The sequence below is a fragment of the Paramormyrops kingsleyae genome, chromosome 2 (assembly GCF_048594095.1).
Source record: "Paramormyrops kingsleyae isolate MSU_618 chromosome 2, PKINGS_0.4, whole genome shotgun sequence".
Taxonomy (NCBI): Eukaryota; Metazoa; Chordata; class Actinopteri; order Osteoglossiformes; family Mormyridae; genus Paramormyrops; species Paramormyrops kingsleyae.
Genome location: NC_132798.1, coordinates 31,246,174 through 31,270,880, shown reverse-complemented (window position 1 = coordinate 31,270,880; position 24,707 = coordinate 31,246,174). Strand labels below are relative to the sequence as shown.

Here is a 24,707-nt window from a genome sequence, read left to right as displayed (position 1 = left end):
TGGATGTACATGCACTTTTGAAATCAGTTCTGATTGAGAAACCGGATTTGGACATTGCCGTCTTTTGAAATGTGATCTCTCACATCTCAGATGATCATCTTAAAATGCGTGCGCCGCCCGGGAATCGAACCCGGGTCGCAAGAATGGGAATCTTGCATGATACCACTACACCAGCGGCGCTTTGGTGACCATTTTTTCAGTCTTCATTTATAATAGTGTCTTATATAAATTTTAACATTGCAGGTGACGTATGTATGAAAATAACACAATCCACACTCCTCTTCTTCGAGAATAACATCAGGCATCCGCCCAGCTCATTAGTACGGAAGTGATATCAACCCACATCCCACTTAATGACCATGGGAATAAGGTCAAACCACATTCCGCTCCACCACCAGGGGAGTAATATCAACACACAGTCCACAACGCTATTTTGGGAATAATCTTGCCTTATTATTATAACGTGACCTGGAGACACACAATGCGACTTGTTTAGCCTTAGTTGGCTCTGAGCTTGTTCCTAACAGGAAATGAATTGTGATTTCTAATCACTGTTTACCTGCTTTTCATACTTGTCATGTCACTTTCAAATATTTTTCTTCTTAGTTGAGTGATAATAATTCAGATTGTGGTGTAATCTTATTAAATGTAGTGTCGATTGCATACATAATAAAAACATTTCGCTGACATTGTGCTCCAAAAATAATCGGCACCAACAGAATTATTCTTGAAAACTACAAATACCAAGTGCAGTACATTTTAGTACAAAAACGAATTCCAGATACAAAAATGTATAAACGTATAGCCTGTGAAAAAATGATTTCATCCAACTCATCTCAGACTTCTCCCACAACGTAATACTCCAGAAGTTCAGAAAGCCAAACTCACAGCAGGGCGCACAAGGTACTGGTCATTCGAGTTACAATTAAATGTGACATATGATGAGGCTGCTCAGTGTTATTGATGATTCTAGCTCTGAACTGCAGAGGGCGCTACAATATCATAAAATAATATGCAGGTGGAGTATTATTATTAACTGTTACCCTAAGACAAAAACCAATGCCTGCTCGTGGCATTTCGCATACAAGTATACGCTACCTGGCCAAAAAAAGAGTCACTGCTTGAATTTAAATCAGCAGGTACTTAAAAGCCAATGATAGCATCTTTATTAAAGCTTAGCAACGTTATGCAGCAATAAGGTGAAGTCAGCTGAATACCTGAACCTACTCAATAGCCAGGTTATCCTATCAATAGATATTTTTCTTACCTAAAGGCATGGACATATTCCAAGATGATAATGTCAAGATTCATAGGGATCGAACTGTTAGAGTGGTTTAGGGAGCGTAAGGAATCATTTTCACATGTGAATTGGGCAGCACAGAGTTTTGACCTTAACCCCATTGAAAGTCTTTGAGATGTGCTGAAGAAGACTTTACGGAGTGGTTCAACTTTCAACCTGTTCAATACAAGATCTTGATGAGAAATTAATGCAAATCTGGATGGAAAAAAATGTTGAGATGCTACATATGCACATGGAAATGCATTAACGAATGTGCATCGCAATCAAAGTTAAAGGCGTCCCAACAAAATATTAAATTGTGCAACTTTTTTTTTTGGCCAGGCAGTGTAGAACTAGTTGAATGATTGCCTGAGGTGCCAAAGAGGGCTAAAAGGCATTGCTAGCAATGTACTGGGCATGTGGGGTGTTTTGGGTTTGGACATCATTTAACAGTTTTTGGCCTGGCCATTCACTCTACCGTACAGAGGTTGGGCCTGCTGAAACACTCTACCATAAAGCCTATATTTTCAAGCCTATTGTAAATGATCATATGAGGACTTAGGTAATCAGAACCAGAATCAGGTTTATTTGGCCAAGTATGTTCACACGTACAGGGAATTTGCCTCCAGATGTCAGCAGGTCTCATACAGTAGATACATGCACAGTTAAGGTAAGACAAGACAATGGTGAAGTGCAATCTGGCTGTTATATGCAATGTGGATGTGTACAAGAAGTCAGATACTAGAGGAGGTGGGTCAAAGCAACTGGGGGATGGGACTAAGACATCTGATTGGCTGGTCCCACCTCCTCTAGTTGTTTGGATGCACCTTCTCTATAATCTGATTATTTATCTCTCTCAACCAATAATTTTCAATCATTTTCCCTCCTGACAACAGAGCATTTTTGCGTAAGTAAAACTTACACAAACAGGATGGGGATCCCCTACATTCCAGATCACATTAAGAATAGTTCATAGATTGTAGTGTGCTGTTATATATGGCCTTAATGTCTACCTTGTGTTTCCAGTTCATGAATTGTTTCTGCTCCAGCAGCAGAAACCTGGCAACAGTGGGGATTTGTGATGTCGTGCCAGGTGCCTGCACTGAGAAGAGTGCTCTTGCTGATGAGCAGAGCACAGGAACAGCTTTGTTAGCTCACCCTCCCCTCAGGGACGAAGACTGTCTGAGAGTCATTTAAGGCAGCCAGCGTGTGAAGGGCTTTGCGTGTAGTGATTACAAATGAAAAGTCTGCTATTTTTCTTTGAATATTCTCAGATGGTGTTTTACGTTACAGGTGTCTGAATACAATCTGAAGTAAATCAGGTAGCACAGGTTCAAATGCTGCTCATAACTTTCCCTGTGTCCACATGGTTTTCTCTCCTGAAGTTCAGTGTTTGTTCATAAGGCTATTTTGACTTGAGCCATAATTTTAATCTTGATACAGTCTAGTACTCAAAATAAATCACTGTTAACAAGAGGAAAAGATTAGCTACAAATGGAAGGAAACGTCACTCCTGTACACACCTTTCCTCGTTGGTGTTTTTTCCTTTCATTTGTCATTATATCAGGAAGCGATTTGAAAACTTGGGTCAAAAGACAAAAAACACAAGAGTTATCTGCTTCTATTTCCTCCTCACAGGAGACCAGAAAATGTGTAAAAATTGTACTTGTAAGCAGAGAATGCAGCCAGAAGAAATTGCACAATGTATAACAGGAATGTCTCCATCAGTGACAGTGTCCCTGGATGCTTTCACTAGACCAGAATTAGAGTTTAGTTAGGCCTTCTATTCCTTTCATTGCTGTCATTGAACCTGTTAGATGAACCTTCAGAGAACAGATTAGAGCAATCAGTACAGTCAGACCTTGGACAATTGCAAGGTTAGGTTCCAGAACCCGTCGTGAATGAGAAGGATTCGTGGATGTTTGATAGAGTCACTAAAAATGGTAATATGTGCTCATTTCTATAGTTTAAACCCTAAATATGACCTCAGTCATGCTCCCAAAAGACTTTAATTTCATTTAAAAGTTAGTTTAATACATTACCTTTTAAAAAAACAAAAGTTTGATGAAAAAATAGAGTACAGTATCGCCTAACGGATATTTGTCACACTAACACATTTACAGTACAGTATACTAATGTTACCCCTACTAATTCATAGAACACGGCATTGGCTGCCATTTTCTTTTGCATTGACAGTAAGGTAAAATGAGTAAATGAACAGGACTGTAAACTTATTGACAGAAGTCATATACGTAACCAAGGTACAATTCAATAAAATACGTAAAGGGAACATGTACATGTAATTTTCGCTGATCTGTGAAGTCGCGAATCATGAAGCGCAAATGCATGAGGGCTGACTGTATATATGTCTCATTTGCTGTCATATATTATATTTCAGGATGTGCTGTAGTTTTAACTACCTGCCAAAAATAAAGCAAACTTGAAGACGACTGTCTTTTGGCACTGATTTTACGTGATATGCCAGACATTTACCAGTGCCTGAGACCAGTGTTTCCCAATCCGCTCCTCGGGGAACCACAGTTGGTCCGTGTTTTTGTTTCTTCCGAGCTCCCTGCCAGACAGTCCACATTTTTGCTCTGTAGAGACCCCACTGGTTTGTGAAACAACAACTGCTTGCACGTCATACGACCACACAAGACCTTTGACGCAGCACTTTTTCTTTATATTAAGTACGTGTGCATGTTGGGGTACCTAAACTTTACAATACAAAACATGGTATGGAAACAAACCCTTTCTTAGACCACTGTCTTACACATGGTAAAAGTGTCAGAAGACGTCCTGTAACTGGTTATCAGTCAGTCTGGTCAGCAGTGAGAGTCAGCAGAGTCAACAGGGAGTCGGATCTTTGGAGTCAACTGTGAAGTAGGAAATTTTTTTGTTAAACATAAAGAGTGTTGAATGCTTATAGTGAGACTTCAAGTCCCCAGGTACGGATTGCCCTCTGGAAGAGGCTGCAGGTGTCTCCAGACCTGTACCACTAAGCTTACGAACAGTTTCTCCCCAGGGTAATCAAGCAGATGAACTTCTGCTAACTCACACTATGCTCTGCAGAACACAGTGCTCATTGTACTGTGCATACATGCACATACTGCATCTGTCTCTTCTTAACATGCCTCAGCACCTGTTCATGCACTTATAAATAGCCAATCCTCAGTACTCAAGAATATCCTTCTGTCCTACACTCTTTTGCCATGCAGCTATGCTGCTCCATTGAGCAAATTATCATACTGTCTGGGTCAGTATTTATTACTACAGCACTAATTCACTTTAAATTGTGAATAATAGAATATCTTTTCCATATACAGTACAATGAAACATTGTGTGCTTCTCACCAAAGCAATAAAGGATAAATAAAATATGATAAAAACAAAACAAAATAAAAAATAAATACAAAAATAAAATACAAAATAATAAACATTATCGGCTGAATGAAAAGCTACAGTGGAGTAACAATCTTTTAGCAGCATTAAACAGTGCATTAAATCAGCAGCAGTCACATGGATAAGAGCTAGCAGCACTATAGACAGGGGCAGGCTGGCAGATGGGCACAGCTCGTGGGGTTATTTCAGCTTGTTGCCTGGTTACGATGATTGATGCCTTTTGGGGTCAAAGCTTTTCGTCAGTCTGGAAGTGCAGGAGTAAATAGCCGGAAATAATGGACGTTACGGTTTGATACTTGGTCAATTATGTTTTATGTTTGCATACTTCCTTCTCATACATTCTTTCCTCACATATTACCTATTTTGTGTGACACATTCCATTGTATTGCGTCGTCTGCCATTTCTTACACTGTTCTTTGGAGTTTACACAAACTTACAATTCATTGTAAACCTGCTTTGCAATTGAATTGAATTGAATGTATTAATAATTATATGGTGAGTGCAGGCTGTGGATGGGACTAAAATCAATGAACCCCAATGTCCTTTGGTGCTTATTGTGTTTTTAAAATGTGATTCTTCTGCCAATGCTTATTTTTACTCTAGATGTCAGTAAGAGCTTTGTTAAAAGAAAACCTGATAAATATACATATTAAAATTCTGTCTGTATGTCGCTTTGTAGCCACTCACTCTCGTTAAATCATATCCTTGTAGGTTTTCATGTTACATTCCCTTTCTTTTAGGAAGCATACACTGTCTCTTGTAAAATATTTGGGGTTTTAGCATTTATGGGAAAGCTGGGCTGAGTGTCCCGGTTTGCTCGCTGGATGTGAACCTTAATCAGGCTCGCTGGATCCTCCTACCATCTGCAGCCGTCATGTGTCTTCTGGGATCGACTCCAAGCTTATGAACACAAATAAATGGGTTGTTTACAGTTGCTGAGTTTTATTCTGTTGTTTTACACCCACTTATTTACGACAGAAAATGGGTGACATTTCCGACTGGGAAACCTTCAGTTACTCAATGATTTTAATCTCGTCCAAGCATATCAAGGGATCGGACTCATACATAAGACCAGAGGTGAATAGTTCACATGCTGACCTGTGTTTGGAAGCCGTAGAGAGCAACAGCCAATTGGTGAGTGTGGCAAATAACCACGGTAACCCCACTGCCCATTCACTGCCCTTTATCACTGTACATGCTGTCCCCAAAACTATACTCTGCTCTCTCAGCACTCCTTTCCTCCCCACCTGTTTTTGGTGAGCTCCAGGATCCAACCTGAGCTCCTTAGTTGGCAGAAATGAGCCTTTAAAACCCTTAACCCTTAAAACCCTTTAAAACCCAGGGGCAGTTAGTTACCTTTGGCGGTTCATCACTGCCTGCTTTTACTATGTGAGAACTAGTACAGCGACTGACAGGCAATAGGCTAAAACAGGCTGTGAATAATGAAATGCACCCGGCCCGGTCAGCATGACTCGCCAAGCCCCCCCCCCCCCCCCCAGTCAACAAACTACACAGATGACAGTGAACTGGCACAGTGTGGCCACTTGAATGGTTACACTGGTGTATATACTGCTATACTGTTTTAATATAATACAACAGAATAGTGATACTTTATTCACCATCATGGGGGAATTCTCTCTTCGCCTATCACATCTTGCTCTCTGCGTGACACATTTACAGTTGAGAGCAAGCTGGGGGGGTCACAGCACAGATTCAGCCAGTGTGCAGTGCCCCTGGAGCAACTGGGGCCTTACTCAGGGTCCCAACAAAGGCATTGGTCTGCCAGCCCCAGGATTCGAACAAGTGACCTTCTGAGTCCTGATCCCCCAAATCAACAGTGCATATAAAACATACCAAAAAAATTTTTATTCCTACAAATACCCAAAGAACTGTGCAGAATTTGATGGAAAATGATTGAGGCAAAGCTCAGATTATACATAACTTCACATGGTAATAAATATCCCGTTCCTCTAACTTACTGCAAACTTACTTAATATCAACATTTTATTTAACAGGTTATATACACTGTACATTCATTTAAGTCAAGATTTCCTGTAGAACTCATTTATAGTAAAAGTATTGATAGAAGTAGTCCTAATATTCAGTTTATTTGGTCCTTCTAAAAGAATTTTAAAATATCATTATAAGCATCACAAACTCAACAAAAATATTCCCAAACCCCAGCTGGAATCCCATGATTTAAAAAAAAAAACAGAAATCACCAAGATACTAGATCATAAAGACTATCTCGTTGTCACTGGGGCTCTCCCTAAGTGTACATGGCTCCATGCAAATTCTCCAGTCTGTGCTCCATCTGCTTTCTTCGCTCCTAAAGCACCAGAGAGATCACAAAGAGAGATATGCAGAACCAGGGGGCTAAGTTGTTCATCCAAACCCCACTAGTAAACAGACAGACATGCCAAGTATGCATCCTGCACCTCCGGGTGTCTGGTGCGCTCACCTTGTCTTTCCGGAACTCCTCATACTCCTGGTTGTCTGTCGGCAGCTCGAGGCGACAGAGAGGACAGGAGTTCGTCTAAGAAAAACAAGCAGGAGGCTGGCTCAGATATATTTGGACTGACTATATCCTGAGACCCACATGATGGACACTGACACATTACCCTCATTACTAAAACCAGAGGGACAGGATGAAACTCAATACTTTGACTGCCGACTGCCAATTTAGTTCATACCTTTCCCAGCCATGGCAGGATGCAGCTGGAATGAAAAAGGTGTTCACAAGGCATCTTCCTCACGGTCTCATCTTCCTCAAACTCCAGCAAACACACAGGGCATTTCAGACCTCTGTCTAGGTAGAGGAGGACAGGAAGTCAGTAGGACGACACAAGCAGGTAGTGCAGAGATAAAGCAGGCTAGAAACCTGCCACTGTGCTCCTAGGGCCAGGAGTACCTGCTTGCTCAAAGGTGATAACGACCATGGGGAGGTTCTGTACCACGGCTCGGGCGGCAGGAGGCGGTAGGCGCTGGTCCCACTCTGACATGTCAAATGGACCCAGGTCAATGTCCATGCCTTGCATCAGAGACCTGTAGGCATGTCAATCAGGGGTTACTTACACGTGTCCTGGCAATACGTGTCCCGTTTTCACCGGCCCCCAGGCGCAGGTTCACCTGGCCAGCTCCAGCAAAGCATTCTGGCGGTACTGCTCCTCCGGGTTGGTGGGCTCGCAGTTGTGCTCGTCAAAGTAGGACGCCATCCTTCCTTCTGTGCTGAATGCAGCGGCTCCAGGAACAGGCAGAAGCTGTCAGGGACCCTGCAACTGCGGACACACAGGACAGACTGATCGCTGTCCCATGGTTGCCCGGAAAGCGGAATTACGATGAGTAATTAAGCCCGCTTATTAATATCTCATCTCACCAAGAGAAACACACTGTTTTCAACATTATTTAACTAAATTTAAATTAAATTTACCTGATATGAATACCAGTTCCGTCTGTATAATGTGCCGATTCTCACCAGAGCACAGTCATACTTCCGGAATAAACAAAATCCTCTAATCCAGTGGCAGCGTTTCTTTCGACCAATCAACGCGGGGTTTGTTCGAAGAAAGCCAATCGGTGCAAAAAATAAAAATTGCTGCGCGAAGGAAACCAATGAGAGTGGAGGGAGGCTGGTACTTTTTGAGCACGTGACGGTAGTTTGCGTGAAATTAGTGAATTGTGATTGGCGTAGATGCTATCAGTGATTATACGGAGTGTGCGCGGGTGGTGGGTCTGAGCTGCAGCTCAACAGGATTACAATGTAAACTGATTTGGTTAACGTTAGGTATGACCGCTCCTTCAGGTTACCTGTGTGCCGTTAGCCGGCAGCGTGTGACTGTCCTGCTCACCCTGAAGTGACAGGTAGCGTGGAGGTGCTGTGTGTGTCCGACATCCAGGGAACTAGGGAGAGGCTTGGTCAGCTCTGCGGGGTGCCCGTTTTGTTTTAGCTCAAGATCATGTTACAAAGCTCCCCAAATCCACTTCCTGTTTATCAGCCCTGTACGTTTCTTTCCTGAGAATGTCAGACGAGTGAAGAAACAAATTCATTAGATAAACATTAATCAGGGAAAAAGAGATTTCCTGGGTTATACGGTAATTGTTAATACAACATAAATAAAAATAAAAAACATTGTTTTTCACTTAATAGTCATGGTGCACATTTGGAAACAGGACTCTTGTAAGAATCACATAAATGCTGCTTATTTTTTCTAAAAAATGCATATTTTATTGAAAGAAGTCTCAATGAGCTAAAATACACGATTTGTCTCAACAGAAAAAAAGAGAACATTCATATTTGTAATACACACTATTCGTTTTAAAGCATTAGCATAATGTACACTGTGAGTATGGTAAAACAAAAAACGCCCCTTCAGGTGTAGGCGGCCGGCAGCCGTAAAAGGGATTGTGTCCTGAGGTTCAGAGGACGTCATGAGGAACCATTTGCAGGAGAATGCACGTGATGCTCATGGGGGGCTTTCCGGGAAGGGCCCTCCAGTCTGGGAAGACAGCTGCACTTTCACCGTGCTGTGTTTGCTCACCCTCAGCTCAGTGCCTTAAATACCCCCTGGCAAAAGAGCCGGAGGGAGGTTTATTTCAAACTGACAACACCCTATCATTTGGTATGTAAATAACCATTATGTGAATGGCAAGTCCAGTTAGCAGCCAGGATGCAGACAAACAACTTGGAGGATACAGTGTGGGGTGGAGTGACATTACTCAGCCCTTCATTTCTGTGTGACCTGCAAGAATATGAGCATTGTTCTAACCCATGACAGGCATATTTTTGTGTGAAGTCAATTTTTAATGTAATTGTATGATTGTGTGGAGTCTATTTTCTCAAAGAATTTCCCCATTGTGGGATTAATAAAGTCTAATCTAATCTAATCTAATCTAATCTATTTTAAATGTAATTGTACTGTGGAGATCGAACGTTTGGGCACCCCAAGTAAAAATGTGTATTAATGTGCACAAAGAAGCCAAAATAAAGATGGAAACATCCCAAAAGCCATCAAAATGCAAAGTTGGATTTTATTTTCATCATTTAAACTTTCAAAATAACAGAAAACCAAATAATGGTGTCTGCAAAAGTTTGGGCACCCTGCAGAGTTAATACCTTGTACTGCCCCCTTTGGAAAGTATTACAGCTTGTAAATGCTTTTTGTAGCCAGCCAAGAGTCTTTCAATTCTTGTTTGAGGTATCTTCACCCATTCTTCCTTACAAAAGTCTTCCAGTTGTTTGAGATTTCTGGGCTGCCTGTTACGCACTGCTCTTTTAAGGTCTATCCATAGATTTTCAATTATGTTAAGGTCAGGAGAATGTGAAGGTAAACTTTCAGTTTACGCCTCTTCATGTAATCCACAGTTGATTTTGAGGTGTGTTTCGGATCATTATCCATTTGTAGAAGCCATCCTCTCTTTAACTTCAGCTTTTTCACAGATGGCATCAAGTTGGCGTCCAAAATTTGCTGAAATTTTATTGAATCCGTTTTTCCTTCTACTCGTGAAATGTTCCCTGTGCCACTGGCTGCAATACAACCCCAAAGCATGATTGATCCACCTCCATGCTTAACAGTTGGACAGAGGTGCTTTTCATTAAACTCTGTGCCCTTTTTTCTCCAAACATACCTTGGCTCATTCCAGCCAAAAAGTTCAATTTTAACCTCATCGGTCCACAGAACTTGTTTCCAAAATGCGTCGGGCTTGTCTATATGTTCTTTTGTGAACTTCAAATGCTGATTTTTGTGGTGTGGACGTAGAAGAGGTTTTCTTCGGATGACTCTTCCATGAAGACCATATTTGTACAAGTATCCCTTTATAGTGGAGTGGTGTACCACAACTCCAGTGTCTGCCAGATCTTTCTGGAGGGATCGTGCAGTCAGACGTGGTTCTTGATTTGCTTTTTTCACAATCCTGCAAGCTGTTCTGTCTGATATTTTTCTTGGTCTTCCAGTTCTTGCTTTAACTTCCACTGTTCCTGATGACTGCCATTTCTTAATTACATTCCGAACAGAGGATATTGACATTTCAAAACGCCTTGATATCTTCTTATAGCCTTCTCCTGCTGTGTGAGCGTCAACTATTTTCAGTTTCAGTGTTCTAGACAACTGCTTTGAAGAACCCATGGTGCTGATTGTTGGAGCAAGGCCAGATGAGTCTGGGCATTTATAACCTTTGAGATTGACAACACCTGGTCTTTCCACACAATGATTGTGAACAGTCCCTGACACTGTCAGGTCTCAGCTTGCCAAAGGGGGCAGTACAATGTATTAACTCTGCAGGGTGCCCAAACTTTTGCAGACACCATTATTTGGTTTTCTTTTATTTTGAAAGTGTAAATGATGAAAATAAAATCCAACTTTTTTTTGACATATTATAAGAATGTCTCATCTGCATTTTGATGGCTTTTGGGGATGTTGCCATCTTTCCTTGGCTTCTTTATGCACATTAATACACATTTTTACTTGGGGTGCCCAAACTTTCGATCTCCACTGTACAATTACATTTAAAATAGACTCCACACAATCATACAATTACGTAGAAAATTGACTCCACACAAAAATATGCCTGTCATGGGTTAGAATAATGCCCTTATTCTTGCTGTCAACTGTCAGAAGAAATGTGTGGCGTAAGAGAACAATGAACTTGGTATTTCAGTCATTTTAAAATGTAATAATTAGTTAGGCATAATTCTAAGGATGAAACCTTTAAAAAGTTGCAAAACAACTATTACGATAAACCATTACGATATCCGAAAAACATGTCGCAAATTCACATTACGTCAAATGTCAGGCTGCACAACCGGGAAAAGGGCTTTTTATTTAAATGTCATTTTAGAAAACAAGGGTCCAGATGTTACATCATAAAGAAGAACCCAAGTGATTTTCATTCTTGAGTTAGTCTATCTCAAATACTGGCAAAAATAACCATTTTCAACTTCAACTCATGGTTAGGCTGGTACAAATGATGGAAAACCTTGAAAGTATTGTAATATGATAAAAGTCTTTATTTGTTTTTAAAACTGTATGCATAAACTTGATATCAAAAGTTGGTTCAGGTGTCCAAACAGATTGTCTAATTTGAAAAGAGCTTGAAAAAGAAGATGGCACAACAGCTATTAATATTACTACTAATCATAAATGCAAAAAAATAAATAGGAATTAACTATGTCTGATGCATTGTAGACACTTAAATTGGTTACTTTAGGGGGTTGTCATTTGGAAAAAATAATATATTTATTCAACATATAATATTTTTGGCTGCACTGCCTAACATTTTTCAGTTTGTGAAAACCATATTTGTCATTCACCAAACTGTCACTTACGTTTTTCTTTTATTGTACCATTTTAGTGTGATGCAGACATTTGCAGATGCATTTTCACACATGACCCTAGTCTCATTTTTAAAGAACACTCCTGTACGCCTTCAGTAGTTTCTCATATTCCTCCCACAGATTCGGTTCCTCTGAGCTGCTTTCATCTTGCATTTCATCTTTACTGATGCTGTTATTTCTGCAGTGGCGTAACTTCCTCATTCGCTCTCACCACTCCTTCTGCTACTGTATGCTTTCCATCCTGCTCTGCCTTCTGGCAGCTTCTGTTTTTCTTGACTGCTAAAACACAGCTAATGAAAGTAACTTCACTCTCATCTTTAGTGCAACAGAGGTCTTATCCAGTAAATACGTAAATACTTTCCCACTGCTTTTGCGTATTATAAAGCAAAGCAAGTAGTACAGAGAAAAAAAAAGTTAAAAAAAAAATAATCATTGGATGACTGTGTAAAACATAATGTTTTGTGATGGTTAAAACATTCTCAAAGAAAATGTATCACTTTGGCCAGCAAAATACTGTGTGTACATCATTTTGAAATAGACTTCTTAAGAGACAAAATTCTTAAGCAAATGAGAAAAACCGTATAATACTCTATTTCCCCCAAAACCCAAAGCTTTACTGATGTGAGAGCCTTGAAATGCTGAAGTCACACTTGTGTGGTTATTTTTTCTCTCCTGAACTTGACATTAGCATGTCAAAGATCACTGTACATCTTACCTGTACCATGATGCATTAAACCACGTTCTTACACATTAGTATTATTGTTTAATTACTTTCACAAACAGTCAAATCACACCACTAATATTTACAGAGTAGCAAACATTTCTGACCTTCTTACAGCTTAATGCTAATATTGTCCATATGATCATATCTTTGTTTCCTAAACAAAAGTTTACATCATCACCTAAACCACTGTTGCAGGTTGTTGTATAAGACTATTGAATTATTATTGAATAAGTTTATTGAAACCAAAACTTCGTTCTATGCATATTGCAGTTCCAGAAACAATTTATGATCAAGATTACAGAAAAATGAACAAATATGCCAGATGTCAATGTTTGTTCTTCATTTCTGTTGAGGACAAACAAGGCCAGATGTTTGAGACCGGACGCCTTCTGAGTACAGGGAATTGCTGCATTCTTTCGAAATGGCGCAAATATTCACACAAGGACAGTTTTTCTTTTGGAACACGGACAAAAGCAGCAGCTGTAGCCAGTGTTCCATTACGTCCAACGGTCCACGCACAGGTAAGCTGTCAGGATCCTGCAAGTCTGCATGTGACAAAAACACTAATCTGGGCATTGAAAAAAGTGTCCCTCCAAACCTCACATTCCCCAGGGCATATCATACAATTCCCCGTTCTGGTCTATCTCCTCCCGTCATTTCCTGGGTCGGTGTTGTTTGTCTTACTGCTGGGTACTGCAAATATAATGATGACCACAATGATGATCACCAGAAGCACTGCCACCAGGCCTCCTAAGAGCAGCTTCATCTTCATGGCCTGCAAATAGGTCCGCCGCTTCACGGTCGCTGTGGTCTTTTGGAAGGCCTTGCTCTGGAAAGGCACAAACCGAACATCATCAGCTGAGACACTGCGAAAGACGCTTAACAAGCAGCTGACAAACTAGACCTTTTTTTCTGGAACAAAGGCTGATCTATAGGCTTAGCTGTGACTAATACTTCCTGATATTGTCTCGGCCAGTCGGTTCCATTTGATTTGTAATCAGGTGAGTAAGGAAACATCACTAATGATATGTGCACATGTCTAGACTGAAATTCTTCCTGTGATGACACAGGTTTTTCTCCATCTTCTTGTGACAATGGGCCATTCAAGCCACACGCTTGTGACTTTGGGTAGTCAGGAAGCCTTGTGGTGTTACAGAGGAACCGTGTGAGCACGTGGACAGATCCCAGGATGGAGGTATTTTCACTGACGCGCTCCTCATGCCCTGCGACATGGCCGCCGCCGTGCAGATACACACGCCAGGTCGCTCTGACATTCAGAGACAGAGAAACTTGCCTTCAGCTCATTCATCTAGCGAAGAAGGAAATACCTTTCTAAAAATACCTACATAAACTACAATCAGGATGCAAATCGTACATTCTTTTTAACCCCCACCCCACCCATGGTGTATTAATAGCTGCCACTATGAGGGCCTTGGTATAGACCCTGGCAGAACTCCATTGCTGTCGCACCAGGAGACGTGATAATGACGGTTGTGTTTTCGGCCTTTTTGCCGTGCGCAACCCACCTGCACCAGCAGCTGGTCGGCCCGAACCTCCAGCTCCCCCAGTTTGCCCGACCGGTCCTCCACCTTCTGCAGGTTTTCCAGCATGATGCCCTTCACCTCGTCTGCGTCATCCTGGACCTGCTGCAGGCGGCTCTTGCCGTTCTCCTAGAGGGAGGAGATGTGAAGAGACCGGTCGTGAGCTCCAGCGGGTGCCAGGGAGACTGAGCTAAAGCTGCGGGGCCTTGGATGGGGGGGCGGGGTTGGGGGGGGCTCGATTTCTCAGCAAGGCCATGGCTAGATGGGGCATAGATAATTTAAGCAATGTCGGCTATGCGTGAAATGTAGAGCATAGCGTTGGGTTGAGCATTGGGGGGCTGAGGTCTCCACCCATTTAAGGGAGTCCAGTGGGTTGTATTGACTGGTTTTGATTATTAGGACAATTACAACCCCCACCCCCCCCCCATAATTTACATCCATAATGCCAACAGCATGTTATATGTCCATGAAGCATGTATGACTGAGGCTAAATTACAACCATGAATTGAGTCAGTACAGCAAGCTCTGAATCTTAGTCTGAAGCTGATTTTATAGAGATCTTTCAAATTCAATTGTACAGTAACAGAGACAATATTCAGGGAATATTCTAGAATGCATGTTCTAAGGATAAACAAATGGTTGTCCTGAAATGACTTGCTGATATTTTCACATAAGGAACAATTAACTTCAATAAATACATCATTCTTATATGATGGACTGAAGAAGGAAGGTATTGGACTTTAAACATTTTGACTGTCCCATCCCACCCTATCAGCTAAATAGGTTTTACAATTTGTTTACCATAACTTCAGGGAATGTGACTCTAGGAGCACTGCATTTCAGCTGGAGGCAGAGTACAGGAAAGATTGCACAAGGCTTAAACATGCAAATAGAAATTATGTATTTGAGAGTTGCACAGAAAGAAAAATAATTAACAGAAAATGCGGGTTTCGCCTTTATAAGCACAGACTCATGGCTTTCCAGGAAAGAGAAACCCAAAGCAAAATACATTCAGGTTTAATTACACACTCACAAGTTGTGTTCTGAAGTTTGAGATAGTCAGAACATGGGGCATCATCAGCACTTCAGCTAGCGTGCTGCTCACAGTCAGAACAAGGGGTATCTCCAGCACTTCAGCTAGCGTGCTGCTCACAGTCAGAACATAGACCATCTATTCAGGGGTGCCCCAAGAGATTTTGGGGCCCATGAAAGCATATCATACAGTTCCCTCAACTCAGACCAATCCAATTCTGTTCCAAATTTTTTAGAGCCCCTGTCACGCTTTATGGCACCACTGTATCTGTTTATTCCTCTATTTTCCATAAACACTTAGCCAGTACCGGGGTGTGGGGGGCCTAGAGTCTTCCCCATGAAGCATCGGGCATGCCAGATAATCACAGAGTACACATTCACACACTGTGTAATGTAGAGACACCATGCAGCCGAACTGCATGCAACTGATTGCAGGCAGAAACCACAGTAACTTGATGAAAACCCAGAGAATACAGAGAGAACATGCAAACCCACAAAGAGCAAAGAGCGGGGGTGGGACTTCAAAACCACAGCCTGAATCTCCTGTTCAATGTCTACCTTTCACAACAGCCAAAGAGAAACTATGGTTGCATGCCAGTTAGATCAGTGCAATCGTCTGAGCTCTGAGATCCGGATCATTTCCAGACGCTTCAACAAACTAATCAATAAGGCCAACTCTAATCAACCCACTGATACAGGACTGTTAATCAACACCCTGTCAACAACCTTTCATCTTGGGGCACCTTTTTCCACCAGTTCCTACTGGGAAATGCTACTGGGGTCCTTTTTGTCTCCTCCACCTCCTCTTCCCACCGTGCCTAACATGTCCCTGGCCAGCAGTGCCCTGGAGTGATTCTTGATCATTCAAACATTGACATTATTGTACTCATGTTCATACATTTTAGCAGTGTTTCTCAAACTAGTCCTACCGGGAGCTGGGAGGGAGCAAAAATGTGGACTTTTTGGGGGGTTCCCGAGGACCGAGGTGAGAAACACTGTCTTATAGGAACCATCTGGGAAAGAAGACCTGGTCCGGTGTTCATTGTGAGGTGCAGGCGACAATCCACATAACGTTGCTGCTATTATTGCAAAATAAAGGTGCAAATGTAACATGGCAAGAATGAAGACAGAAAGACGCTCTGTATCGTTTTGTGTTAGTTGAGCCGTTAGCTGATTTGTAAATCATACTTTAATCTGGAACCGGGAACAACAAATGCCTTTACATCTACTGTCAATGATGTGTTTCTGTACCTCTCTGACACAGGAAAGCTCCACATTTTTGTCTGACACAAGCTTAAGTGTGGCTACTCCAGAAGAGAAGGGAAATCTCCGCAATTAAAAATGGTGGGAAATTACCGAAGCAGTGACTAAGAAGCACTCATCTTGGTAACAAATTCATACACAATGGGTGCTATTCACTGGCAGGAAACATTTGTCGTTAACCAATGTACGCCCTAATCATTGCTGCCGGCTTTCTTGAACAGCTTCTGTCTGGCTGCCGCTCTCGGAGTGAGAGAGCTTTTGTCGCGTCCCCTCACTGGGCAGCCCCCTTGCTTTCACGTGGTTGTCTGTGTGCTAAGCATTTCTTAGCGACTCTGACTGTGGACCTGTCTGGAAATTTAAAAAACGAAGTCCTCCCGGTTTCCGAGTCGCGTGACACCAGATAATAGACCACCTCAGTGACCCTGCTGTAAATCTGAGTGTTGTTCCACCCGGGGTCGAGCAGTGAGATGCCGCAGACTCAGGAAGCGCCACACTTCGCTCTTCTTTTCCTTCCTTTCTAGCTTCCTTCTTTCTCGACCTCCGTGCCTCTTCCCTGCCTGTTTGTACCTGGTGTTTCCTGCCAGCTAAGCAGTGCTCACTCCAGGACTGAGGATGCGCCTGTCAGCTGGATGCCTCTGGCGCCAAGAGGAAACTCCGGCAGTGCAAGTCTCGCTTCTCCCAAGGAAAAACGTCCAGTTGACAGCAAAGTACAAGCTGAGCAGCTGCCTCTTAAACAGCAGAATAGTTTACGTCCTGCAGATGTAGAGTTTCATCTCACTGTCAGCCGTGGGCTGATGCCCCTAAAAGTCTTATCTCAGTTTAGTGTTTATTGTGAAACTTGGATGTTCATGCTAGTTACAACAAAGTGAATGATCAAGAATATCTCCACGGTAAGCACAAGGCACGAGGCAATCGATAGTAACTAAATTGATTAACCCAGCGTGTTTTTACATCAAATACACTGACTGTTAATGGTGAGGTATACTTATATAACTAACATCAGTGTTCAGGCTCTAACGGTGTGACTCTGGAAAGTGGAAGAGCTTTAAAAACAAAATACAAGCATTTGCATGTATCCGTGTTTGCCTACTCACCATTTTTCGGGACCAGCGGCGTCACTGTCCGTTCTGAGCTGTCATCCGAGAGCGCAGCTCGACAGGAGCCGCCGTTCGCCGGAGTCAGAAGCCGCGCCTCCTCCGCCGCTGTGGCAGCTGTGTCTGCCGCCTGTCACTCCCCCCGTTTAAAAGCTGCTCCGTCCGGACTCAAACCACCCACTCAGTTTATCTCAGAGTGACTGCTAGCAGACACAACGGAGGACATGACGAAGGAGAGATATGTGCGCAAAAAAACATTTTATCTCAAGTTACACTTTATTTATAGGACCTGGCACTACTTGACGCCTACTATCTACAGTTTTCTAATAGAATAAATGTGTCCACTCCTTTTCCTTTCTAAACCAACCCCGATTACTATATATAGTTATGAAAATTTTTCCACTTCCACACGGTTTACCCATTTTCGTATTTGAGACAGTACAAACGAATCTACTTTCAGCTACATAGATACTTTTGTTACTTAAATTTTTTTTTTATAAATCAATAACCAAAAATGCAATAGCATTACTTTAGGACATGGTTTGCTCTTTATATTAGTATTCATTTCTATCGCTGCAGATTTGTTAGTCTGATTAATTCCTCCTTGATTAATTACAGTATACACTTTGCCGTTGATTCCTGGTGAACACTGAAAATCTTGTATAGATCGTTTACTTTGTATTCGTGTATAAATGTTGTTTGTTTTTATTGCGATAGCCTATTTTGTAAATGCCTCTTTAATTATCGCATTAGGCACCTAGATTATAACCAGGCAAAACACGCTGCGGAAATTAAACTAAGAAAAGGAAACGTACCGAGATGCGGTTTCGGCAGCGGAGCTCTTAAAACCCACCCGCTTACTCCAGTCAGCTTCTTCTCTCACTTTCCGTATGATTGTGGGATATGTGCTAAGTGTGGGATAGTCTATATATGGAAATTTGGGGATCACTCTTATTCATTTAAAGTGCCTTTTGGGGCTGTGCTTCCCACGGTTGCATCGACACTGGGCAGGCTGTATGATGAAAGTCTGCCAGAACGTCTGGATGAAGGTCTGTAAAAGTAAATGAAAATGAAACCAGATGAAAAATCCCCTGTAACTAAAAAAACAGAACCCACAACTCAAATGTGCCTTGTACTTTTAAAAAGAATGCAACCTTGATATGCATAACACCAGCAGCAAACATGGTGCCATCCCGCAACATACAAAACCAGGCACATGCTCATATCTACCATTGGGAACACCAAGGTCATGTCCAAACGTTCTCCAAACTTATTGCTGTACTCAGAAAGAGTTTTTAAAAAATCATAATTTACACTGTACAAGGCATGAAGAATTATTAGGCAAGTATGCATTTTGCTTGTATCTGTCAGGATTGGTGCACATCTGGCCTGATCCCATGTGTCTTTCCTTTGTTTGGCCAGCAGGTGTCGCAGACCATCCTGTCCCCCCATCTGTCTTGTGGACTTTGGTCCCAACTGTGTTTACTAACTTGCCGGGCCATCTTTTCGGTTAACAGGGTAAACTGTCAGCTACTGTTCTAAACTCCCTTTTGATTCTGGGTTTGAGGCTGGCCAGAGGTCAGTCTCAACTAGTTTTTTTTTTTTTGTTTAACATTTGTTATTTTATGTTTTCTTGGTTTATTTGTGTATATATTCCAGTTACAGTCCCTTGTGTTTGTTCCCTGGCTTATTACATTTGGTTTTCCTTCTTTTGTTTCCCTTAGTGTTTGAACCTGTTGTACCCGTTGATTGACCTCACCTGCTCCTCGTTGCCCTTAGTTCTTTATAGCCCACACCTGCCCCTTGTAAGTCCTTGGTATCTATGTACTTAAGTGTTAGATGGTACTGTGTGTTTGTAGTAGTAATTGCTTCCCAGTCTTGCTCCCTTGCCCCATTTCCTGGGGGATATTCCATGAAGCAGGATTAAGGGAAAGTCTGACTTATTTTGACAAGTGAGTCTTACTTAAGTGAGAGTTCCGTTCCATCAACGTGTCTTAAATGAATCCCCGCTGAATTACCATGGTAATTTACACCTGCGAACAAGCCAGGTCCAGACCAGAATGTCTCGCTTAGTTTAGCGTTGTCTCAAAGAACGTCCGACGTTTGGGAACAGATTCCCAAAAGATCGTTCCGTCGGACGAAATTCCGCAACCTTACTATTCATGTCATGTAATCTGTTGAATTATATGTCCTCATTTGACATTATAGTTTACATTATCTGATTGAATGTTTTTGTTAATCTGTAAGGTGTACCAAAATTACATGATTTTGTTTGAGAATGAGTCTTGTACACTCACCTAAAGGATTATTAGGAACACCATACTAATACGGTGTTTGACCCCCTTTCGCCTTCAGAACTGCCTTAATTCTACGTGGCATTGATTCAACAAGGTGCTGAAAGCATTCTTTAGAAATGTTGGCCCATATTGATAGGATAGCATCTTGCAGTTGATGCAGATTTGTGGGATGCACATCCAGGGCACGAAGCTCCCGTTCCACCACATCCCAAAGATGCTCTATTGGGTTGAGATCTGGTGACTGTGGGGGCCATTGTAGTACAGTGAACTCATTGTCATGTTCAAGAAACCAATTTGAAATGATTCGAGCTTTGTGACATGGTGCATTATCCTGCTGGAAGTAGCCATCAGAGGATGGGTACATGGTGGTCCTAAAGGGATGGACATAGTCAGAAACAATGCTCAGGTAAGCCGTGGCATTTAAACGATGCCCAATTGGCACTATGGGGCCTAAAGTGTGCCAAGAAAACATCCCCCACACCATTACACCACCACCACCAGCCTGCACAGTGGTAACAAGGCATGATGGATCCATGTTCTCATTCTGTTTACGCCAAATTCTGACTCTACCATTTGAATGTCTCAACAGAAATCGAGACTCATCAGACCAGGCAACATTTTTCCATTCTTCAACTGTCCAGTTTTGGTGAGCTCGTGCAAATTGTAGCCACTTTTTCCTATTTGTAGTGGAGATGAGTGGGGCCCGGTGGGGTCTTCTGCTGTTGTAGCCCATCCGCCTCAAGGTTGTGCGTGTTGTGGCTTCACAAATGCTTTGCTGCATACCTCGGTTGTAACGAGTGGTTATTTCAGTCAAAGTTGCTCTTCTATCAGCTTGAATCAGTCGGCCCATTCTCCTCTGACCTCTAGCATCAACAAGGCATTTTCGCCCACAGGACTGCTGCATACTGGATGTTTTTCCCTTTGCACACCATTCTTTGTAAACCCTAGAAATGGTTGTGCGTGAAAATCCCAGTAACTGAGCAGATTGTGAAATACTCAGACCGGCCCGTCTGGCACCAACAACCATGCCACGCTCAAAATTGCTTAAATCACCTTTCTTTCCCATTCTGACAATCAGTTTGGAGTTCAGGAGATTGTCTTGACCAGGACCATACCCCTAAATGCATTGAAGCAACTGATTGGTTGATTAGATAATTGCATTAATGAGAAATTGAACAGGTGTTCCTAATAATCCTTTAGGTGAGTGTATATACGTGTATAAAAAATGGAACCCTGTAGTCAGTGCTGTGAGTAAAAGCAAGACGAGAAAGCAGAGAATAAAAACCATCTTTTCTTAAGTAAAGCTCTGCGTGATACTTCCATAATATAGAGAACAGAGCTGAGATTGCTGCATAATAAATATAATAAAGCATATAAAATCACGTCTTAGCATTCCAATTAATTCCAAAATAATTACAGTAAAATCCCGTTATAGTGGACTGGCTTATAACGGAATATTGTCTATAACGGACGAGCTCCGCTGGTCCCGGCCGTGCGCCTTTACGAACATGCAGAAAAAGCATCGGATATAGCGGACTCGCATATAACGGAATTTCGCTTAATGGACAAACAATTTGGTCCCCTGGGTCGCTTTTAGCTGTAGTTCTGTTCAGCTATAACGTACATTCAGTTCCGCCTACAAGGCGTGTGGCGTGCCAGTGATATCCAGCGCAGATATGTACGTAGTCGGTATTATTAATAGTCACGCATCTAGTCAGGTAAAGTTGGATTACTACATGTACAATATAATAATTTATACCACAATTAAGTGTGTCTGCTGGGGTGTGGCATGAGTAAATGGTGTCCTGTAGTTGTGTTCTGGGCATACAGCAACTCTGGATGTAACGGACTGTTTTGCCAGGTCCTTTGAAGTCCGTTATAACGGTATTTTACTGTAGAATAAAGGCGCACGCATATTACAAAGGTGGAACATGAAATGCAATGACCGTAATTGGAAAAAAAATCCGTTAAAATAATATGAACAGGAAGATATTTTATATTTTTAGTCACTGTCTACTTTGAAAGTTTACTACTAAAATAGCAAATACAACATACGGTTATTTGTGCAGAACATTTCACACGGATGTGATTTAAAGTATTTTACGGAGATCAAATAATATTATACAGTAATAATGACAGGTGAAATCAACCCAGAAGGTTCCCCTTTGGCTATGGGGATCCAGCAACTGTTTGGTCTGAGTACTTTCTATTTTGAGTAAAACAGGAAAGGGTAGTGGATACATTCATGTACAGAATAATTCAACACTATGGTTACTATTTAAATGGGCCAAAAAGGATCTTACAGAGTGGCGAAAAAGAAAACAAAATAGTAAAGTGCCAGTCAGACGGATGTAAAATAATTGAAAATGCCAAACTTTTAAAATGTGATCACCATACAACGTGAGTGTTTCATGACCAACAGCCAAGAAAATGGATGATGCATGTAGAGAGAAGACCCAAACTGACTGCCAAACATACATGTCAAATTAAAGGGGAGACTTCCAGAAGCTCATTCGAATCAAATGCCACCATTTTTCAAAACTGCAATCTTGAACGGAATCTCCGGAAGTCCTAGGTGCAGTGCGCTATGTGACAAGGTCAAAAAGGCTGAAACACGACCTCCACTTAATAAGGCACACAAGCTAAAACATCAAGAATGGGCACAGTCACATCTCAAGACGAGTGATTCTTGATGGAGTCTATATGCGCTAAAAAGGTGGTTAAGGAGTGATGTGGGCTGCAATTGTCAGTGATGAACTTGTTGGAGTTTTCCAACATGCTGATGGTGTAAAAATGAGCTAAATGATCTACTGCCAATTACTAGCAGATACATTCTTGAAACACTGGTACAAGTAGAAGTCGGCACCTTTCAAAAAGGTTTCAATATTCACGCAGGACAACGGCCCTTCCTGTGATATTCATGCAGGACAACGGCCCTTCCCGTGATATTCACGCAGGACAACGGCCCTTCCCGTGATATTCACGCAGGACAACGCCCCTTCCCGTGATATTCACGCAGGACAACGCCCCTTCCCGTGATATTCACGCAGGACAACGCCCCTTCCCGTGATATTCACGCAGGACAACGCCCCTTCCCGTGATATTCAAGCAGGACAACGCCCCTTCCCGTGATATTCACGCAGGACAACGCCCCTTCCCGTGATATTCATGCTGGACAACTGCCCTTCCCGTGATATTCCTGCAGGACAACGCCCCTTCCCGTGATATTCACGCAAGACAACGCCCCTTCCCGTGATATTCATGCTGGACAACGGCCCTTCCCGTGATATTCCTGCAGGACAACGCCCCTTCCCGTGATATTCACGCAGGACAACGCCCCTTCCCGTGATATTCACGCAGGACAACGCCCCTTCCCGTGATATTCATGCAGGACAACGGCCCTTCCCGTGATATTCATGCAGGACAACGGCCCTTCCCGTGATATTCATGCAGGACAACGGCCCTTCCCGTGATATTCATGCCGGACAACGGCCCCTCCCGTGATATTCATGCAGGACAACGCCCCCTCCCGTGATATTCATGCAGGACAACGCCCCTTCCCGTGATATTCATGCCGGACAACGCCCCCTCCCGTGATATTCATGCAGGACAACGCCCCCTCCCGTGATATTCATGCAGGACAACGCCCCTTCCCACGCATCAAAGTATTCATATTTCATAGATTAATTATGACTTGGCCCTCATCATCACCTGACTTAACCCCCATTGAGAATTACTGGGCCTTACTGAAGTGTGAGATTTACTAAGGTAGCAAGCAGTTCTGGGAGACGGTCCTAGCTGCTTGTGATCAAATCAACAACTTGATTGGTTTAGTGGAGTAAATGGCGGCTGATGGTTATTGAGAAGAAATAAATTTAGTAAACTGGACTGCATAGAATGGCTGATTGTTATTCCTTAAATAGACTGAATAACTAAAACTATTGTTATTTCTGTTGTTGCTGGAGAGAAAATCCACTTAGTTTCTGATTGCTTTATAATTGTGTACACTGATAATTTTGTTTATTTTTATATGTGACAGACTAATGTACCATTTAACTCTAAATAAAAATACTCAAAGCAAAAGAAAACTTTTGAATTCACTTTTATAAATCTACCCAACTTTTGCTAAAAATATTCTCCAAGAATAGTACTTTCCTAATAATTATGCACACAGTGAAATTCCTAAATATTCTGGGGAAGCATGTCCCCTATTCCCCTTAAGAGTTGCCACTTTTGACCTGGGTATTTTGAAAATCTTGGCTACAGCCCTGACCGGGAAATTTTTGAGAAAACTGGAAATCTGGGATGTTTACATGAATCCATTCAGCAACTCAATACAGAGCAATGATACCCCAACACAGTGCATTTCCCTGGATACAGTGATACACATTGCACTTTACCATATTTCCTATTTCAGCCATTTCTTTTATTTGTTTTACATTTATTCCATAAAAACGCACTTCTGCAGTTACTTTGATGTTTTGTGAGTGCCTATGTTTTGCACTGTCTAATTCTGTTACATGTTATATGTTACTGACTGGATGGTGGGAGTAAGATTTCCTATGTACTGATGTACAAAAGGCAAATGAAGGATCTTGATCTGCAATGATAAACAATGATGCCCATTGATACAGCAAGTTAAGTCATATCACCCGGTCTGCATACTTCCATCTGCGCAACATAAACCGACTCACTCCCCATGCTGCTGCCATCCTTGTTCATAGCCTCGTCACATCTAGGATTGAT

The 24,707-nt window shown here is 42.0% G+C and overlaps 2 protein-coding genes, 1 long non-coding RNA gene and 1 other non-coding gene across 5 annotated transcripts; 1 reads left to right on the top strand and 3 right to left on the bottom strand.

Annotated features, from left to right (window-relative positions):
- Positions 1–109: 109 nt before the first annotated feature.
- trnag-ccc (transfer RNA glycine (anticodon CCC)) lies at positions 110–180 on the bottom strand. Its single transcript has one exon. It is a non-coding gene; the product is annotated as a tRNA-Gly (tRNA).
- A 6,346-nt stretch (positions 181–6,526) lies between these two features.
- On the bottom strand, positions 6,527–8,259 carry rnf181 (ring finger protein 181). Of its 2 annotated transcripts, none has more exons than XM_023820675.2 (6): positions 8,111–8,259; positions 7,810–7,985; positions 7,592–7,725; positions 7,374–7,489; positions 7,142–7,216; positions 6,527–7,009 (listed from the first exon to the last, which is right to left on the bottom strand). In XM_023820675.2, exons 2-6 carry the CDS (start codon positions 7,893–7,895, stop codon positions 6,950–6,952), a joined length of 471 nt encoding a protein of 156 aa, XP_023676443.1. In that variant the 5' UTR covers positions 7,896–7,985; positions 8,111–8,259; the 3' UTR covers positions 6,527–6,949. The 2 variants fall into 2 exon arrangements, with proteins under 2 accessions (XP_023676443.1, XP_023676445.1); XM_023820677.2 differs by having other exon boundaries at positions 7,810–7,958; positions 8,111–8,240.
- A 3,403-nt stretch (positions 8,260–11,662) lies between these two features.
- On the bottom strand, positions 11,663–19,199 carry vamp5 (vesicle-associated membrane protein 5). Its single transcript, XM_072708954.1, has 3 exons — positions 17,665–19,199; positions 14,261–14,404; positions 11,663–13,563 (listed from the first exon to the last, which is right to left on the bottom strand). The coding sequence occupies exons 1-3, from the start codon at positions 17,665–17,667 to the stop codon at positions 13,375–13,377; spliced, it is 336 nt and encodes a 111-aa protein (XP_072565055.1). The 5' UTR covers positions 17,668–19,199; the 3' UTR covers positions 11,663–13,374.
- Positions 16,923–23,849, top strand: LOC140587606 (uncharacterized). The gene is made up of 2 exons (XR_011989249.1): positions 16,923–17,460; positions 22,950–23,849. It is a non-coding gene; the product is annotated as an uncharacterized lncRNA (long non-coding RNA).
- Positions 23,850–24,707: the final 858 nt, after the last annotated feature.

Coding starts and splice junctions, on each gene's coding strand:
- rnf181 (XM_023820675.2), bottom strand. CDS start 7,895: ATGGCGTCCTACTTTGACGAGCACAACTGCGAGCCCACCAACCCGGAG. Junction 7,490..7,591: donor TATCACCTTTGAGCAAGCAG/GTACTCCTGGCC, acceptor TCCTCTACCTAG/ACAGAGGTCTGAAATGCCCT. Junction 7,217..7,373: donor TCCTGCCATGGCTGGGAAAG/GTATGAACTAAA, acceptor TGTTTTTCTTAG/ACGAACTCCTGTCCTCTCTG.
- vamp5 (XM_072708954.1), bottom strand. Junction 13,564..14,260: donor CCGACCAGCTGCTGGTGCAG/GTGGGTTGCGCA, acceptor GTGCCTTTCCAG/AGCAAGGCCTTCCAAAAGAC.